Source organism: Centrocercus urophasianus, unplaced genomic scaffold (assembly GCF_019232065.1).
Source record: "Centrocercus urophasianus isolate 14NV4802_14NV808 unplaced genomic scaffold, USGS_Curo_1.0 seq_19, whole genome shotgun sequence".
NCBI classification, from domain to species: Eukaryota; Metazoa; Chordata; class Aves; order Galliformes; family Phasianidae; genus Centrocercus; species Centrocercus urophasianus.
Window position 1 is genome coordinate 13,637,014 of NW_024884744.1, and position 20,834 is coordinate 13,657,847.

The 20,834-nt window shown below is 36.5% G+C and overlaps 1 protein-coding gene across 2 annotated transcripts in view; it reads right to left on the reverse strand.

Annotated features, from left to right (window-relative positions):
- RASA2 (RAS p21 protein activator 2) overlaps positions 1-20,834 on the reverse strand; it is a 44,915-nt gene that overhangs the window by 10,328 nt on the left and 13,753 nt on the right. For both annotated transcript variants that reach the window (XM_042820939.1, XM_042820938.1), the window contains exons 5-15: positions 19,153-19,229; positions 11,743-11,826; positions 9,847-9,919; positions 8,553-8,629; positions 7,092-7,190; positions 5,335-5,491; positions 4,044-4,192; positions 3,085-3,199; positions 2,575-2,649; positions 1,836-1,959; positions 472-578 (exon numbers count right to left, since the gene is read on the reverse strand). In XM_042820939.1, coding sequence (XP_042676873.1) covers positions 472-578; positions 1,836-1,959; positions 2,575-2,649; positions 3,085-3,199; positions 4,044-4,192; positions 5,335-5,491; positions 7,092-7,190; positions 8,553-8,629; positions 9,847-9,919; positions 11,743-11,826; positions 19,153-19,229 — 1,137 coding nt within the window. The remainder of the gene's footprint in view (positions 1-471; positions 579-1,835; positions 1,960-2,574; positions 2,650-3,084; positions 3,200-4,043; positions 4,193-5,334; positions 5,492-7,091; positions 7,191-8,552; positions 8,630-9,846; positions 9,920-11,742; positions 11,827-19,152; positions 19,230-20,834) is intronic.

Sequence of the window (20,834 nt, forward strand, 5' to 3'; positions counted from 1 at the left end):
TTTTTGTTATGTTCATCTAATTGACAATTTGAAAATTTAAAGTTTGACAACTCTGTGCAACTACTGGACTCCTAGATAAATGTACAGATTGATTACAGACACTTCAATACTTCTGTTTAAGGCAACAAATGAAAATACTCTTTGCAAGTAAAAATGTAATCTGTTACCTTCCATGATGGGAAGAACTAGTGCAATTTGGCTATAAGCCTTAAAAATCCCTCAGTCATCTTGCTGTTCTAATGAAGCAGCACTTCTACGTCATCTGAGAATGCCTCATGAACACTGAGACATTTGATGCTCAGTTGAACTGCAAACACCTTAGGTCTTTTGGTGAGGCATAGAACTGAAAACATCAACCTAGTAGTGATCTTACTGCCCCAGGAACAAGCACAGTGAAAGTAACTTCTGCCTTGCCAGATAAACAGATCTGACGGATATGAATAAAACAGAACGAAGCTTCACAGAACTTACTGGATGGTGAGGTCGTAAATGAAAAGTATGAGGTGAGACTACGGCTACAGCAAAGAAACGAAGGAACACAAAGCTGCTCACTGCAGAATACTGTACATGAGGGTCATCTGCAGAGAAAAACCATGAAATGTAACATGCACTAAGCTCAATAAGAAATAATGAGACAGTCAACATAAAACTCGTTAAGAAGATAACGTCAGAAAAGACATTTACGTCTTAAAGTAGAATAGAAAAATCAATGAAGCACATGAAATGAGAAATGTGGTCATGGGAAAAAGCATTCTACTTATAATGGAGGATTTATTTCCCTTAGAAGCTCTGTTCTCACAGAACTGGCTCATCAGCTCCACAATTAGGAACAATGAGATCGTCTCAAGCATTCACATACACGCTGTGTTGACTAGATAAAGCTGGGTACATGTTTAACCGAAAGAGAACATACTGTAGCAGCTAGCTTTAACAACAAGGCCTATCACATTATTTACAATTAAGACTAATAATTTCATATATATTAACACTGCAAAACAAATGCAGTCAATACATACAAACATCTTCAGTTCCAATCCTGAGCCGCACAATGCTGTATGTAATTTTGAAGCTCCAAATACTTCAATATTTTGGTTTAGCTTACTGGGTAATATAGTGGGGATGCATTCTTAATCTAAATGACTACTTCAGTCTGATCTCTCTGGCAAGTCATTTGTTTTGAAAGGACTGTTCTAGCCAGAGGAATTTGTGACCCAATTACAGTGATAAATATTAATCAGAGGCAGTACCCAGATAATAAAAATATATTCTTAACTGATGGCCTAATATATGACATTTTAGGCTTACATATCTGACTATTTCACACTCAGCATGTTATACAAACATTAAAATCACAGCGAAAGAATGGAAGTTTCCTAACATTTATCACAGTATTATAAATGCATATTTCATCTATTCTATCTTCTGCAAAGCCTTGACCTGTAAGGTAATAAAGCTTTAACTGGACCCATCAACAGGTCAGCACTTCTGAATTGTAAGTATCTTTCAATTAAATCACTTCCTGCATTATTGGGAAAAACAAAAAGCAAAAGTATCTATGCTTATGTTGGTGACTTCTTTTTCACTACCATTCTCAGTGCATCAAAGAATATGCACAGTATCAGAGAACACAGTTCTTGCTGACTGACCACAGTTTTACTATAGCATACAGCCTGACCCAAAAACTAAATACCTGATTGGTAAGGTAAGAAATTCAGAAGTCTTTTGGGAAAAAGCAAAAATTTTAACAGTGCCCATAAGATAACTGCAGAAAAAAAGCATTTCACTGGCAACATCATTTTCAAATGTATTATTACTTTCCAAAAAAGAACACTTACTTGGAAATCTCTTAGCAGCCAGATGCCTCAAAGAATAAAAAACATCACACATTAGGGTAGGGCAACTTATACTTGACCGCACAATTTCACGGAATACTTTGTCTACATAATAGCGTAGATTTTCCTGTAATTATGGAGAAAACGTTATTTTTCAGACCATCAACTATGGCTTTTCCCTGAACACACACAACTCTACAACTCTTTTTCCAAACACTGCTCGACTATTCAATTATCCCATTTTAGTACTGCGCACCATTTAAGAAGCTTTGTTGTATTAATATGGGATTAATAACATTAACAGATTTTTTAACGTTACATTACAACACATAAGCAGTGTCTAGCAGTATAAAACTACAGATCAAGACATTTTCATGATTTGACAACATAAAACAGTGCATGCCCCATGCATCCCTAGCAAACGTTAGTTTGTGGCAGCTACTGCTGCTTTTTACATAATCCTCCAGTAACAGGCAAGCATCAAGCAAAAGCTCAGTGAAATGTCTTAGAACAGTGCTAGTTAGCTATGTCAGCAACTGAATGTATGGAATATTAGTAATCAAAACACCCAATAAACTGATGATCTGGTAATCCTCTAGCTTTTCCTAGTCCATTTGGAAATTGCTTTAAGTTACTCATTTTCAGATATACAGAGGTGCTTTTCAATTTCTTTTTTTTTTTTTTTTTTTTTTAATTTGATTTGAGATACCTTAAATTAGAAAAAACAGATTAAGAAACTCACCATATTAGTTTCTACATTATCACCTTCTCTTAATTTGATGGGATCTATTTCACAGGGTTTAGGGGACTCACATATCTGAAATAAACAACACTGTTAAGAATTCCATTTTTCAGAAAGAATGCATGGAAATACACCTTTTAAAATTAGACTGGCCTAGAACTAGGGGTAGAATTCTAAATGGTTCTGAACATAATATTATGCAACAATCATCCTAATTTTATGTATCTGCATTTTTACATGGATCAATTGTATAAAGCATGATACAGGCAATTCTGCACTGTTGGAACAACTGCCACTGACTATTGCCAAGCACCTACAACGCAACTGAAAAAGCAACTCCTCACCAATAATTCACAAGCAACTTTGTAACCAATTACTACTCAATTAAATTTTCCTCTAGAATTCCTTCACCTGAATCATTACTGTCACACTGCAAACTAGATGAATGCCTATCAAAGAGACCAGATACTCCACCAGAGTCATGCAAATGGGTTCAGTACAGTAACCTACCTCATCAATAACTGGTTTCAAAGTAACCTTTAGGTAGTGTTTTCCCACTATTTTCATCATTTCATCTACACAGCGAGTTGCTAATGAGTTCCCTCTGAAGATTGTGTTTGCTTCTCTGTAAGAAAATAATTGATGTGGGGAAAAACAAACTCAGGTACAACAGCGTGTAATATTTTTTCCTGCTATTATGTTTTTAAAAACATCTCATCATATATTTCAGCCAGGAATTTCGGAACCTAGGAACCCAGGCCCATCATGATGGCACCCAGTGAACACAAAGAATAAATAACAATAGCTACTAGCAAAACAAGGAACAAATAAAAATTGCACGGAAAAGCCTGAGAAATTCTAGACAAAGGAAGATATAATTCAGTGTTGAATGTGAGAGAAAACAAATAGAGAAAATTCCCCAAATAATGAAGACTTGTACCTGACTGATATACTACTACTTCTCCAGTGCTCCTGGTTCAGAAATTTAAAGCTACACTGACAAACTCAATCAAAATATACTTCATTTAGGATTGTGTTATAGCTGTTCATTACAGTTGTGCAAAATAAGCCTTTCTAGTCTAATTAATTAGATTAGTTAATCTCCAGTTATAGTTAAAAATATGACAAAGGAATGTGTGTACCAAAACGCAGTATAAAAAATTTATTTTCCACGAGTAACTTCTTTCAACACAGCTGAACTGTTTTTATCTTAAATTAAACCTTGCTTAAGTCAGCTTTGAAATGAACCATGCCGTGGTGATAAAATCCCCTCTGCGGACATAACTCTGTGCCTCAGAAGCCACTACTCAGGTCTACTTCATTTATCTCCTAACCACAGAGAGCACACTACAGGTTTTACATGAGATAATTAGATCTGACATGGTCATTTATCAGTGTTGTATCGTTAAGTCCTGCGGAAATACAAACAATTTTACAAGACATGAAATAACTTGATGTGGAATACATACTGAGTGTCCTTCAGATCTAGTTCTGCCACTGCAGCAACAAATGGAACTAGCTTATGGTGGTGTAGTAGCAAGCGTACAAGAGGCAGAACAGCATCATACTTGTCTCGACAAACTTCACATAGTATATAGGCAGCAGATGCAGAAATTGGCTGTGGAAAAGCAGAACAAAAAAATCGTGAGTGAAGCACTTAAGTGCTCTTCTAACATGTGGTAAAGTACAGATTGAGTCAAATCTAGCTAGATTACAGATGAGCCTCTCAACAGAAAGCTTCAATGCTTGCTATGGAAATTATAAGTTTTCATTCTCTTGAAATATTTAATTCAAAATTGATTATTATCAACTCTATACTTAACATTAAGAATGAAATTCACCTTCTCTACTCTCCCAAGAGGATAAGAACACAGCTTTGTCCCAGAGACAGAAAGAGGCAGTCAGCAGCTGTACAACTATAAGCCATATACCTTTGCAGGACTTTCTATACTGTAGTTGCAAGTTACAGTTTCCACACTCATTAAGCGTTGTTTCCATTATAAAGCTGTGAATTTTAATGCAAAACTAATAAAGTACTTAAGCCAAAAAGCCACCATCTGCCAGTGAGCTGTTTCCAGCTCTTCCTGAATTCCAGTGAATTAGTATTTGAATGTTGGCTAGCAAAAGTTTTTGTAGGTTTGCTTCCATTTTACCTTCCTTTTCCCTGCTAATACTTCATCAATACTGAAATGAATAAATGACATAAGACCAAGGAATATAAAGCCTTCTAACTGTAATTTAATTCCTGGCTCATGATGCTTTGCTATCTACTGCACTTGTTGCTTTGTCACCGTATCCAAGTGAAAAATCCAGTTATGCTTATTAATACATTGGACTAGATTAAAGCAATCCAGAAGAGGTGGAATTAGAAAAAAGCTCTAAAGCAGACCATTTTTAGCAAAGGTGATTATAGACACCTTCTGCGCCAATAATGAGTCTATGTCCATGGAAAACCTCTAAATGCAGGGGCTGACAACAGCCAATGGGAGAAGACAATGTTGAAAAGAGCAATCAATACACAAGAATTACTTCTAGTCACACAGCACCACTTACATCACTGTCTTTGCTGGTTCTTTTAAAATAGACAATTTTGGTAATTTGGAACACAAAGTGTTCTGCAAGTTGCTCAGTGAGTTCTGACAAAAGTACTGCAAAGAAATAAAGAAACTCTAGCTTTGCATATTTCCACACATGGTCTCATACAGGACTGCATAATCCATTTCAAGTCTTCATTTGAGAAGTAATTTTCAACAGAAGTACCTGAACATCTGATGATTTTAGCAGCAAGTTTCTGAGAGAAGCGTAGTATTCAGACGGAAGTACGCAGTCTTCAGTATAACAAATATTTAATCTAAGTGATCCCAAATCATCAGTTTTAGAAGACTTGTTACCATTTTCTCTTGGTTGAAGTAAGTACCTGAAAAAAAAAAAAAAAAAAAAAAAATAATATTATTAAAAATTTTTATAAATTTTTATTATTTTAATTAAAAAAAAAAAAAAAAAAAAAAAAAAGAGGTAATTATAATGTTAGTAAAATTGATGAAATTTAAATCTCAATATTTTAGAATAATGCAAAATACCACATAGAACTATTTCAGTAACACAAGAACCCAGTCTGACAATTGGCAATAAAATTCACAGTAAGAAAACCTGAGACAAAAGAAAAAAAGGAGCAGTATTTCATGCATCTTCAGCACATAACAGAACATATACTACTATTCTTGTGCCTTCCCAAACAGAATAGATTTCCCGTACCTCAATTAGGATACGTGCTCTTTTCCTACTTCAGATACATTTAAATCAATTTTTCTTTGACTTCTGCTGTAGTACAATTTCATTCCAACAGGAGGTGCAGTCCCACAAAAAAATTTTAACAGCTTGTGGCACCATAGAATAATTTCACCATTTGGCTGTCCAACTTCAAATATTTCATGATCACGTATACTTTACTTAGACAATCAGGAGACTGGACTTTTTTCTTCCTAACAATCAAATGCATTGCCTTGAAGGCACGCTAACACAACGCACAACTAATTTACAAGGAATGCCTCGACAGCATGGATCAGGCTTATTTTTCCAATACTTAGTACTAGTGATGCTGCTTTATACTCTGTAGTCCCATTGCATTTCAAAACATTTCACGTAAATTAGTAATAAAAACAGAAAAAGTGCTTCTAGATCACAGACTGATGTTTATAAGCAGGTTATAATTGGATTAGGGGGATATTCATGTGCAAAGTACACATACAAAGTATATTAGCAAATAGAAGGCCCTCTACACTTCAAGTCTAGTGTGCATGAGCCATGTCCAATTCAAAAAGCTATACAAACACACTATGTGGCAGTAAGTCCATGCTAAGGCAACTTTTCCCTTGGCATGCTTTCAAGTGAGGTATGTCGTTATGTTAATATGGTCAGGTGGCTTTTGATCAGCTCAGAGTGCTGGACAATCAAGTCTGAATCTTGTTTTTTTCACTTAGTGTATTACAAAATACTGACATGGGCATTTATCACATTTAAAATCGTACTCAAATGCTAAGATTAAAACCTTAGATATATCAAAGTTGAACTCTAAGATTTGGATGCTGTCTGACTTTTCAGTCATTCTGGAAAGCTAACAAATTTAATTACAAGTGATGCAGTTCTGAGAAGTTCCAGGTTTTCTGGTTAATCTGAACATCATATACAGATCACTAAAATTCAGCAAGCTGACAGACAGCTATGTTCAGCCTTCCTTTTCTTTACTCTCTGCACTTTCCACTCAAATACATTACATATTTAGCAGGAGTAGACAGACTGGCAAAATGGAAGAGGTACATGAACCCTCTGGTAAGGTTAATACATTCAGCAAGAAAATGCTCCCTTTCGTGTACAAAATTGTAATCTTATTCAGATGAACCAGACTACTGCAATTCAAGCAGGATAATGTACTCCAATGAAAAAAAAGAATAAAACATCTTTGCAAGGGAAGATAGGCAGCATAGAATTAAATTAACTTCTGAGCCATTATTTCTCACCATGCTTGAAAGGAATCATTTCTTAACACCTTCACAGGAACTTTAATTTCTCCTAGGAAGATATCTTGTACCAAATTTCCATTGTTCCATAGGTCCACCCTGAAAATAATAACAGGACTTATTTGTTTTTCCTCCTCAGAGAAATAAAAAACTTCAGTTAACAGCACTAATCCACATGCACACAGGCAGGAAATGTTAGAAACCTCACTCCATTCTAATTAAAGCAAGAGAAATCAAACAAGTGGCTTATTAATCCATAAACAATAAACAAATGGTGAAAGTTAGGCTTGCAAACCTCCCATCAGTAAAAAAAAATAAAATAAAACAGTGCTATAGGCAACATGTATTCTGAGCAACCTCCACCCCCAAAATTGAGTCTTCTCAAATAATTCAAGTGAATATTTTACCTGATAGATTTACACATCCCTATCTAATTGCTACAACTGGGCACACTGCAACGCCACACCGACACATGCGCATGTTTTCCCAAAGAGCAGCATGTATATTTACAATCTTAAAAGGGAATCAGACTCCAGACATGCACACTGGGTTGTTTTATTGTTTGCGGTTGGTTTTTTTCTATTACTTCTTACCTCGCTGACATTTCTGAAAGATGTTAAGAAGAACAAAAAAATTAATACTAGATTTGTTGGGGCATGACTACTTTTCTAAGTATATTTGCATATATATTTATATACACAATACTAATTGAGATACTCTCGAAGCTAATAGTTAAAAATGCACAAACTTAGTTCTATAGTGGCTATTAGAACTAACCACTAAATTCTCCTGGTGCCTTTTAGGAAACTTACGCGAGCCTTGAAGATTTTATCATTCAGCAAATCTAGTGCATGAACATGCATGAGTACAATAAAGAAAAGAGGTTGAGCACTGGAGCATTTGACTGCTCTAACTACACCGAGAAGATACAGACTGACTTGCTGTAAGGGTAAAGACGCACAAAAAAAGTATACTTTGAACTGTTCTTTGCACTTGCAAGGAAAAAGTGAAACAAACATTTATTTAACAAGGAACACGAAACCCTGAGAAGTTCTGAAGAGGCTTTTCTCTCTTTTTCTAAACATACAGCTAACTGCACTTGAAACCAAAAGCAAACATCAGGTATGCTTTTATCGTCCAAGTCCTGTAATCGGTATTCTGCCCAAACCAGTATCAGCAGGAGGTCCTCTTTAAGCCTCTTTACCCACAGATACAGGAAAGAAGTTGAGGCCACTATCATTACATTACAAAAAAAAACAACTAACCAAAAACTCAAAGTCCTGATTGATAATCCAAACTCCTTCAGTAATCAACACGCTACAAAACTTAGGTAATTTCCTATGTTTGAAGGATTTTTAGTACAAATCTAAGCAGCAATTCTCTAGAGCTACTCCACAGTATGATAGCTTTTATTATCTCAAATTACAATATTTAATTGTAGTAATAACCTACTGAACTTACCTGACTTCCAGTTTCTCAATATCTTCTTCTTCCACTTGAAACTGGGACTTTTTGGTATAACTGCTGGACCTCGTTACCTGCAAGTAAAATCCTCCTATTAACATACTATCTACTATTGTATTATGTTAGTAGAAAGAAATAAGCAAGGAAACCTTGAGTTTAACAGTGGTATATAATAACTAATTCCTTTAAAAAAAAAAATGTTCAGTTCACCAAACAAGTTGGCTTTGAACAGAAAGGAAAATAATGGAACAAAAAATTCATGCTGGGGTCTGATGAGGGCTGGCTGAGATCTAGGGGAACTACAGTATTGATCTGAAAAAAAAGAAAAAAATCAAGGACGAAGTATAGCATTAAACTGCAAAGAAGCTCAATGGCTTCATCATGAGCCAGAAGAAAGCACTGAAGTGAGCTGAAATGTTTAAGAAAACAACAAATAAACCCAATTTTCTTGCCCTAGTTACACCACCCTCTTATTTTTGTTCTCATTTCTGGACTGATGGATGGCACTCCCAGTTTAACCCCAAGAAATCAAGAAAACACTACAGTGGTGCTTCTTGATCACAGTTTTATCCAAATATCTTACTTCTAAAGAAAAGATGCTCAGTATCTTAGGTAGGTCAAGTAAAACACATGCAATACGTGTTACTCTACACATAAGCAAGGATTTTTTTAGTGAAGGCATACAGCAGGATTAGGATCTATATAAACATAGGAAATTATACTAAACTTGAGGCACAAGTTCTACTACTTTCAACAGTCAAATGAATAGTACTGTATCCTTACATGCAAATGTAGTATTTCATTACAGATAAAAAATCAAATTTGGCTTCTGTGGGGCAAACTCAAGAGGAGGTAAAATCAAATTCTAAAAAAACTAACTTGTTCTTTTAATCAAATCATGAAACATGCTTTTTTCTTTTAATAATCACTACATTATTTCATTAAGGAAATAAGATCTTAATTGTTTGTTTTTGGTCTTTAAACATTTTCAAGAGCATTGAGCCTAAGTTGAATTCCACAGGACAGGTTTAAGTTCAGACAGAACTCTGATGGCAGCAAATGCTATATAAAGTTACTAAGGATAGTAAGTTACCTTCACAGGTGCTTACAAGGAGAATGTTACTGGCTGGCAGTCCCAAGCAACATAAGCCTGTCATTCAACCTGAGGGGCTAGTAAAGACTCCTTCATGTGCTCAAACAGAGCCTTCTGCTTCTATACTGCTACACATTGTTCCTTCAAATTGTTTGAAATATTGCACAAAACAAACAGAATGCCACACAAAAAAGTTACCTCAAAATAAAAGGTTTCGTTAAACTGCGGATTGCTTGTTTTCTTCTTCACTTTCGTCTTCTTTTGGTCATTCCTGTTCCAACGAGGTTTTTTTTATTTAAAAACCAGAAACAACTTAAGCACACAATTATAAACATATTCTTGTCACGAAGAGCCTCTGCATTTAAGTTTAAAGTTTTTTTGTGTCATTTTAGAGTTCACTGGTTAATGAAGAAATCCTTTATTTAATTATATCTTCACGTACAATCTGAGATGTTAAATTCAAGCCCCTACATTTAGCCAGGTATCTCTTCAGCCCAAGTAGATGGCCCATTTCACAACTACACCTTGCATGAATTGAGTACAATGTGCCAACAATTCTTGAAGCATTTCAAACTTAAATTTGAAGACAATTTCTTTACCACTGCCTGCAACTTGTGAGCATAGTTTTCCTGGTCTTGTTCAACTGCGGAGTTCTGCAGGTTCTTTACTGACCAAGGCTTATACCAAGCCACTGAATGTTTGCCTTGCAAGAAACCTCTGTTAATGCTGGATGCTAAGCAGTGTCAGGACAAATAAAACAAATACTCCCCATTTCCTCCTGGTTTATATAAGTAAAACAGATTTTTAATTTTAAGTGCTTATAAAAGAATGAAGTCTTTGATAGTCAGTTTGATATCAGACTATGATAGTACAAAATTGGTATATAAAAGGAACAAATAAAAAATGTGGATGAAGAAAAACAGCAAACAAAGAAAAGAAACTGTCTCCTAGCCAGTCAGCCAACTGTTTTCACATAGGGGCACTACCCATATAAATATTCTGCTCATGGTATGTGAGTCACATGCATGAGACTGGAAAATCTTAACTTCCCAAGTTCTGTCAGATTTGCACATATATTCCCATACCAACGGGATAAATATTGTGCGAGTTCAGTCTGTATCACAGGACTCATGCAGCAGACAATAGTCAATTTACTTTCTTTGACTGTCAACAGCATTCTTCTTAAGTATAATGACTGAATCTCACTAGTTCTCTTCACAAATTTGACATTAAAAAAATAACACCACCTAAAAAAATTTTTTTTACATCCTTTACCAAGAAGGAAAAAACATCCCATCATCCTACTAATTCACTTAGATCTTACTCAGGGTCACTTCTTCAAAAGTACTTAACACCCACAAGCTTAACATTAGAGGTCTGATGCTGTGCTCAAAGTGACAACTCCCCTGCACCATGAAGAATGGGTGAATTTAGGCCTGAGGCAGCAGAAAAGAAACAACTGAGAGCTAGCTTAGGTTAAATGTTATTGGAACTTGTGGATAGTGAATGCATGATATGAGATTTTCATAAATGAAAAACCCCAACATCTATTCAGGATTACTTATTTAAGAAGTGGGAGTAAGCTGAATACTTGGAAAGTGTCATCCAGAAAGCACTGGCACTACATAGGTTTTACCAGAACCTCTATTTTCTTGCTCTCTCCCAATTCCCAAGCATTTGCTGCAAAGAAATTCACAAATAAAGAAAAATAAGAAACATAAGGTGAGTGGGCAAATAGCTATATTCAAGAGCTTGATTAAAGCTAATAGAAAGTACAGTAAAGATATAAAGAAGCTGATCCAGATGGTCTAGAAATGGAGAGGCCTGAAGAAAATGGGGGACAAGAGGTTCTTGGCTTGCATTGGTCACTCACAGAGATCAAATATCTTTATGATCTTGGAAGCACAGCTGGGAAGGAAAGAATATAGTAACAGTGAAAATAGGATGTACACAGAAAGCATTAAGGTTTTTCTGAAACAAGTCATCTCATTTCAAAACCTACTTATTCAACACTTTTTGTTTAAAACCTATTGCTTTATTTTCAGTTTAAGATCACACCATTTTAGATTAATTTCTTATTATATGAAACATTACCTGGAAGGACCCACAAGAGAGACAGTTGCATAAGGGTCACAATTCTGTCCGTTTATAAGAGGCAACCCATGGCACTCCTTTATACTAAAAGAAAAAGGCAATCAGAAAGAACAGATCAATTTATTTGGGTTATAAAATACATGTAATGCAAGAAGTCCTTTTTAAAAAACATTTTTCCAGTCCCGTCCTATTTTACAGCATATAATTCAACATAGATTGTAGCTACAGATTTGTGGGTGATAACAAAAGGTAGTAATACTCAAGCACACAGTCAGATTTCAGAAGCTCTGTGTGGACAAGATTCTTGGAATTTCCTCAGAAAAGCAAAACAAAAAGCCAGCAGTCCAGCATCACACATTCATGGCAAAACTCCAACTAAAACAATACACCCATGTTAAGGGAAACTGCAGACTTCATTAGTTTTTAAATTTGATTTATGAAGGCCCACAAAATCTATTGGCCTCATCCACAATAGTAGCAACTACATTTGTAAGCATTAGCATCCAAAACCAATAGTGACAGTTGGAGCATATCTTGGTTTCATCCATACTATCCAGCCGCAGGAGGAAAAACAGTTTACCCTTGAAATTATACTTGAAGAATTTCCAAACACTTTTCACAACAGCATCTGATCAAGGGTAAACTGCCCTTTTCAAAAGGCTGTTTTCTTCCATTAATGCTTATAACACATTGATGATTAAGAGGTAAAAAGGTGCACTGTCCATCACTCTTGATACGAAAGGACAGGATGATTATCAAATTGTTTTCTGGATCAGCTTTGCAACCTTTTTGAATCACCACAGAAGCAACATGATTAGCAGCAGAGCTGTGCCTGCAATCCAGTGTGGTATACCTTCAGATGCTGCCCAAATATGAGTATTAGCTATAAACAGTTGAAACAACAGAAGTAAACCAAAACAGTTTGCAAACTTGGAGCAAAAACTTTCCAGCAAAACAATGATAAAAATAAATTTTGGTCGTATAATTAGCCAGTTTGAGAAAAAAAGATCTACATCGTTTACAAAGAGAATAAACTGCTCTAAATTCATGTAAGTAATGGAATACATATTCTAAGAACTACAACATGGAGTTTGGGGTTACACAGCAGTTTGTAACACAACCGAAAGCACAAAGTTTATGGAAGCTGCAGTGGTTAAACGCTGTTAAGTAAATGTCTCCTCTGTGTAGAAGAACAATGTCAGAAGACCAACAAAAGTTCTAAGCTCAAACACAAGCTGAGAAGAAATGGATACTAACACCCCTGTGCTGCCTCAGAACTCCACCCTCTTGCAGCATGCACTATCATAAACCACTCGCTATTCTCCTCCGAAAAGTCCCTTTGTCTTGGCCACTTCAGGGAACATCTAGTGCTGAGCCACCACACAATCATTTGTTATTTTTCCTCCAGTTCATAAGCACGCGGCCCTCAGCATTTCAATAATTTTTGAATCACAATGAACCCTACAGTGATTACAAGCCCACCATTTAAAGGGGTTCTTGAAACATCCAGTTGTTTCATAAGCATTAATTGATTCCTCCTCCAACACATACATGACATAGAAGAGTGCTGACAAAATTAAACTGTCTAAACTTCGCTATTTTGAAGTAGCTGATGGAGGTGGCTACGACTTGATCTTTCCAACTATTAGGCATTTTGTAACACTAAATGTATTTTTAAAGTGTATTAAACTAAATGTTACAACACTGTGTTTGTTTAGAGCAAGTGCAAAATGGTAAGTCAGCCTCATCTGACCCTCAGAGGAAACTGATGGTGGATCAACTCAGAGTGGATAGAATTCAACTATTTCAGTGAAATTTCTCTTCATGCAGCCTGGTGTTCAAACTCTGTAGCAAACAGACACGAGCAGCTACAGAGAACAGATTTCTCAATGTAAGAAGTTCCTAACTCCTTTCCTGATCAATGTATGACCCGCACCTGGATTTCCAGCAAGCAGGAAAACATTCTCCTGGCAACTACACAACTGCACAATAGAACTAGAATGTCCAGATTCATCATCCAGAACTGTCCCTTCAAGCTAATTTCATACTGCAATCGGTCTCCCTGTGTAGGCAGGCAGTTGCAGCCTTTTCTTTCCTCCTGCTGCCCAAGCCCCAGCTGAACTGCAAGCTACAGCTCAGACAGCCTGCCTTGTTCTCATACCTTAAAAAAGAAAAAAAAAAAACCTACTACCAGCCCAGTTCCACTAACAACACTCAGCACTCCCAAACCTCTCCTCCTCCAACCCAGCAAGCTCAGAATTTGTTCCAAATTTTATGTAACCTCTTCTGCTTCCAACTGTCAGTCTAAGTAAGCTAGTCCATCATGACCATCCCTTCTCCTGGGGTGCCCAGAGCCTGCTACAGGCACTTCAACTCAAAGTACAGCTAAGTCATCCCAGCTACATATAGATGGAGGATCCCTCTTCTTCTCTGGCTTCTGCCTTGCTCCAATCACCAATGCTAAGTTTGTTTACTAATCTTACAGAAAACTATTCAGCTTTTGAGCCAGTTTTCAGTCAGATTAGCAGCTTGAATTAGCCTAGTCACACAGACGATCTCTCAAGCTCCAAAGGCAGTGAAAGGCAAGTAGCTGTTACGGGTAGGAAGCCATTACATCAACTCAGCAGTACCACAGTGGTTTTTTACTCCCTCAGGGCTGAATATTGCAGATATTTCTAAGGTCCTAAACAATGCCTAGCAAACTTTTTTTTTTTTTTTTTTTTTTTAAGATATTTGGAGCAATTCAGTTAGAGCAGGCTTACAGAAACGTGCAATCCCCCCCCCACCTCAAGTTTAGCAGTGAGCAAATCTCGTGCTAGCAACATGCTCTCAACCACCAGATACCAACATGCTAGAGCTACAGCCCTATGGGACAAAAAAAAAGAAGCCTCGGACCAATCAAATAAGAAAATAACAGCAAATACATATTCCTATTCTGACAATCCTCATAAAACTATTTCCAGCATGGGGTAAATATTTACCTTTAACAAATGCTTTTGTCTATCTATGCTAACAACAGCTATTGTCATTTAAAAGGCAGAAAAACTTTGAGCTTAATGAAATGGACAAGAATATAAAAGGCCTCTAATTTTGTCTTTTAAGCTACTACATTATTACATAAAGACTAAGGAACAGGTACAAGTGACTGATCAGTCACACTACACATAGGTAGTTTGGTATGTAAGGGCAGTTTTAATACAGGAAATATGAGCCTTTTAGATACAAATGTGTATAGACTCAGCTCTTAAGATTGAAATAAGTCCTTGAAAAGAACCAGCCCACAACAAACCCCTTCAATAACGACAGAGGAAATCTGTACCTCTGCCATTCAAGCCAACTGAAGCCTTCCAAGTGCAAAAACTGAATAGCTACACCCATTAGGATTTGTACATTCCCTAAATGTTGTTATGGTCCCTACAAAGAGCAGATATTACATTAACAGAATAGTAATAAAGTGACATTTCAAATGGAGATACTATACTGTATAATTGATTTACAAATGTAAATGCCAGAAAAGGCAATATAGCCACGATAAGCTACTTCTGCCTTTCAGTTATATTAGCATTGTAAAGATGAAACTGTTTCTTTCAGAGTTAAAAGTCAGGCTAACATACAAAAGGCAAACACCACCGCTCAAAATCTGGCAAAATAAACTACATCCAAGTATCATTTGTTTCAGCAGGAGCAAATAAGCGAACAATGGCTGTTTGGCTGTTGGTTTTTTTTCCACAGGCTCCAGAAAGGGGAGGTGCACACATGTATTTTTGACACGTGCCACTGTGCGCACCACTGCGGTTTTGAAAAAATGAGCACGCGTTGAGTCAGCAGCGAATCTACTGCGTCATCTTGCTCCCCTCCTCATTCACACAGCCAACAAGGAAACAACCAGAGACAGAGACAAAACAAACTTCTAATTCAGAAATGTTATGTGGGTGTCTGCATGAACTTTAACAGTAAGTTTCCAATTAATACAAAAATACAGAAGTTTAGAGCTTAGCCCACTATAATTAGTCCTAATGCAGCCTTTCATCAGGTTAACTTGTAAGAACTTAACTGATACAATTTCAATCTGTAATTTCACTCTATCCAGAGAAACACGTATTGAAATATCTTGTTTCTAGAATAATTCCACAACCTGGAAGTCCCAGCTGGCTTCCAAAGCTCCTACTCTCAGAAAACTGGCCACAGTATATAAGTATCTTCTTCCCCTAAGGTCAAATAATACTAAGTTAGACAGACACTTGTGTAACTTGCAGAAGACTACTTTATGTCTACTTGAGCAAACTCACTGTTTTTAAGGACTGTTTTTTGTTTTGTTGGGTTGTTTTTGGTTTGATTTTTGGTTTTGTTTTTTTTGGGGGGTGGGATAGCGGGCTTTGTTATACACACTATACACAATCAAGTTTTTCTCCTTCCTGTATTTGCTGTAGGAGGTTAACAACTTCAGCAGCTCTTGTCATTATACTTAACATGTAAAAACTGCTTCCTACTGGAGACACATTCACAAACATTATGTGTCTAAAACAAACATTATGTAAACGATTCACAAAACCAGCAAAAGCACTTCCACAAACATGTCTACAGAAGGGAGACAATTCACCTCCTAGTTCACTTGGGTTCAGCCACAGTAGGGTGACTACTAGAACCCCAGATAATAATCAGAACCACAGCCCTTTATTACTTCTTCTTGTGTGTGCTTAACACGATCTTAGAGAAAGTTTAACATGCCTTAATTATTTTCTGTCTTCACAGAACTGGACTCTCAGGAAATAATACACAGTGGAAATGCACAAGAACCGGCCTATGCACAGAAGACAGCACAGGTACTTGGAGTTCCCTTATTTTAGAAGAAAATGTAAAAGTTCAAAAGCCTCTTTATGTTACTAAACAACCAAATTGAAGGCTTCTTAGTAAGCAAAACATGGTTTTAAAAGGTACACAGTACAGCTCACCCCTTAAGAATTACCCTTCTCATTATCTTTTTCTCTTTGGCCAATGCTTGTTCAAGATTTGGACAGACCAAAAAAGGTAGGGACAGAAATATTCATGTGACTCTTTTTTAACCTAATGAAAGCTCTGTTATTTGCTATTTTTCTGCTTTGTTAGAGGACTACAATACACCAACTTCTCAGGGCCAGGTAACTGACAAAACATAAGTACATCACTAACTATCCTCTGAAATTTATAAAACACGCTTCTTAAAAGTTGAAATGTTCTATTAAAGAATTTCACATGCATTTTCTGTAAGTTCTTCACACTTAAAACCAAAACCATTTCAAAAACATCCTCAAATCCATCCCTATAGACTTACATCTCATAAGAGATTTAATTCTCATACTCTCGCATGTACAGAATATACTTGTGTACAATCATTTCAAGCCTATCAAGCATGTCTGAAAATTAGTGAGCTTTTTTGGTTTAAGGAACTCTTGATTTTCTCATAACTTTGAATGGAAACAAAAATGCTGATGTAATTCTGTAGTGTTTTACGCAGTTTTCTCCCACGTGTCAACAAGTGGGTGAGCACAGCAACCATGACAGTAACCTGGCTTCCTTTTCGTCATTTATCTCCATCATAAAGAGATCCTAGGAGAGGGTATGTGAGTAACCCACTTCCTAATGAAACCAGCAATTTGCAACAGTAACATTCTTAAGCAAACTTTCTTCATTATGAAAAGTCAAAATATTTAAAATTAAAAAGTAATTCACCTTAGAATGCACGGATATGTACAAATTAACTGACACCTTGGACATCTGAAGGAAAGGCTGGGAATAAATCAGTTATAACAATCCAGCTAGCTTTCGGTTTTAGTGGCACACAAGTAAAAAGCTGTTCTAATTCATGCTGGAAGAGGGATACAAAAATAGGAGCAGCAAGATCACCAGTGATATGAGCTGCCACCCACCACACAAGTAGAAACATGTTCAAAATTATCTTGCAGTTATAAATACACATTGATGTACCACAAGTTTCCAGATCTTATCTGCATTATCAGCTTACAATATTCCACTAAACATTACCAATTTCTCTGCCTTAGTTCTGTTTCAAAACTAGTTTTCCTCTTCAATATCAACTAAGCAACAGAAAAGCAAGAGGTTAATTTTGCTCAGCCTTGCTCCAACTGAATTAAACTTCATAATGAGAACTTCATTGCAAAATAGACAGTGCAATGGTTTCCCCTGTCCCCTGGAACTGATCTGAGTATGAAGCTCTGAGACAAACAGAATACCCCACGCAATTTCCTCCCTTATCGCAGTTTCGCAATACAAACATTATTTAACACTGAATTCTCAGACAGGGAAACTTAAAAAACAACCACACAACAACAAAACAAACCTTACTCTGAGTTACCAGATCAGTTAACAGATCATGCTGAAAAGCAAGACTAGAAAGAACCAGACTGCCTTTTGAGTTTTTATTTTAAGTATCCCTTTACATCTATAACCTTCTGCCTGTACCTATTTCTCATATGGCCCATCCCAAAAGCTGTTAATAGAAGTGCAGAAAAGTCTCGTTTCTCTCTGAAGTACTAGCAGAATACAAAACATTTTTAAATTTCAATTCCAGCTTGTCCTCCTGAACCCTACTCATGAACATGAGGACATAAAGAATCCCAAAAAAACACTGGCAGTCTCAGAGCAATCCACTGGTTTCCACTGGACTTCTCAACTAAACAGCTTCCCAGAAGCAAGCGACACTGAAGGCTGCTGGACTTCTTCCAAAATGAGAAGACTAATTTCTTCCATATATCTATACCATACATTTAATATGAATATCAATACAATGCATTTTGCATAGCTACATTTGTATTAGTTTATCTGTACCTATTGTTAAATATATTGCTTAGTAACAAAAGAATTGAATGACCACTATGTGTGATTTCAGCCTTCTCTGTACTAAGTGTGTAAACTGTGTATTCAGACTCCAAAAGTTTGAATTATAAATTTAAACAAATAAATGATAAAACACAGCTGTAAGACTAACAGCAAAACTATATAGTCATCAGTGTTTCCTAAAGGGTATCATTCCCCACTTTTTATTTAGCACTGGTAATATTTGTCTGGTAACCTCTACCATTCTGAGAGCACATACACCAAAAGCATATTATTCATATGAAGCTCTTTGATATGCTGTAATGTCTTTACATATTGGATGTTAAGTTTGCCAGTGAGAAGCTTGAGTCCCAATAGAAGTGAGTACACTGGGAGCTACAGAGACAAGCAGGCGTGAAACACTTTTGCAGGAGAACGAACCCATGGCCTCCAGTACAGTAAGCTCCAAGAAAAGCCATACGGAGAAAAACAAACATTACTGGTATCAGAATGTGCAGACATTCAGTATTTAAAGGGACAGATCACATCATACTGTAACAGACAACTGTGAATTTAAGGATTAATGTATTTTCTTACTGTACTACCAGTTGCTGGCACACAGATCCATTATCTGTTATCAGTTCATTCAGTTTTAATTCAAGGTGAACTTTTCCCTGAAAAAGACAGAAACACAAATAGTTTTTAAAACTTTTATTTTAGAAGTACTAACTAGAAAAATTATATACTTTATAGTTAGAAGCTATTTAAGGTTTGTTTGAAGCAGATACGTTGGAGTAACATCTGAAGCACGTATTGTGCAAGTATCTTGGATATGCAGAAGGAAGAACATGCTCTCAATAAAATGCCTCAAGAACTCCAAATCATAATATGCACCTTCTTTTGGACGATGTTTAGCAGTACAACCTTGCTCCCAACATCTACTGCCTGAACAACAATGCTACTCGTTTGGCTGTTTGTGCTGGCTTTCACAACTATTGTAACAAGACAGCAACACAGCCTTTAATCAGTACCATGCTCTCCTCAGCATATTTGGGATTCATCCATTTGCTAAATGGAACATCAGAAAACCATCTGTCAGTGGTTATGACTCTTGTCCAGCAGTACAATGAATTTGGCAAGAGTCAGAGTAGGGACCCAGAAGATAATTCTGTAATTTTTCAAAGGGTTGAAGCTATAGTTTCAGCTACAGTTCTGCTCCAACAGAACCAAAATGGAAAGAAAACCCCTAGCTGACAGTGCACACACTTCTGAAATATGCATGTCTTGTCATGAAACTGAAGTGTCATTATTGTCAATCCCCTGCAGCAAAGGCTGTATTTCTCTCTCTGTACATCACATGGGAGGAGAAGTGAGGTTTCTTTTTTAAGGAAAAATAACTATTTTGGGATGCCTGCCAAGTGTTTTGCAAACTGTTACTACATGCATTGGAACACAGGTACGTTAAGAAAATATTTATCAAGCAGAGAATTTCAATTGCAAAAATAGATTTACCTAATAAAAACAGGATACTGAGAAGCATGCCAACAGCCTTACAAGGCAAAGTTTCTGAATGAGAAGCAAAAGGACAAAAACACAACTAGTATTTATGGAAATAACTGGCCTAAGTACAATTTAATAAGCAGACCTTATGAATGGCTTAACCATCTTTTTTCCTCTTAGAAAAAAACAAAACTCAACAAAAAAGCCCCACGCAAATCAAGAGCTCTGCATGGAGCAGTACAACAGTCTACTGCTCCTAAGAACAGTACTTAGAGCTTGATTAAACAACTTAGCACCGTGACAAGTACAGCCATTTTACCAAAGCCAAGTGATCACTCCCCTGACATGGGGAGTATGGAGCATCTCAAGAATGTTTTTGTTACCCGTTGAGAGCAGCAGGACAGCTGCTGATCTGCAGATCTGTATCGACATAACACACACGGTGAAATCAGCCATCCCATCCAATAAATAAGCACGTTTTATGTGAAAGCACTTTCCACCTGCAGATCTCAGGAATGTTCAAAAGCAGGTAGGCACTATTATAATTTTACCAATGGATTAACAATTATCTTTCCTGATACTGACTAGAGGAAGATGGAGGTGTTAGGCAGTCAGACTTGCACAAGAACAGAGAAGCCAAAAACAGTGTGTCCAAATCTCTAACCTGAAATTCAGAACCTCTGAAGCAATTCAGTAGCATGGTTTGCTTTTAGAATTACTATTGCACTTTAGCACAGTATTTTGACAGGCTTTTCCTCCCCGCAATTTCATTACTTCAA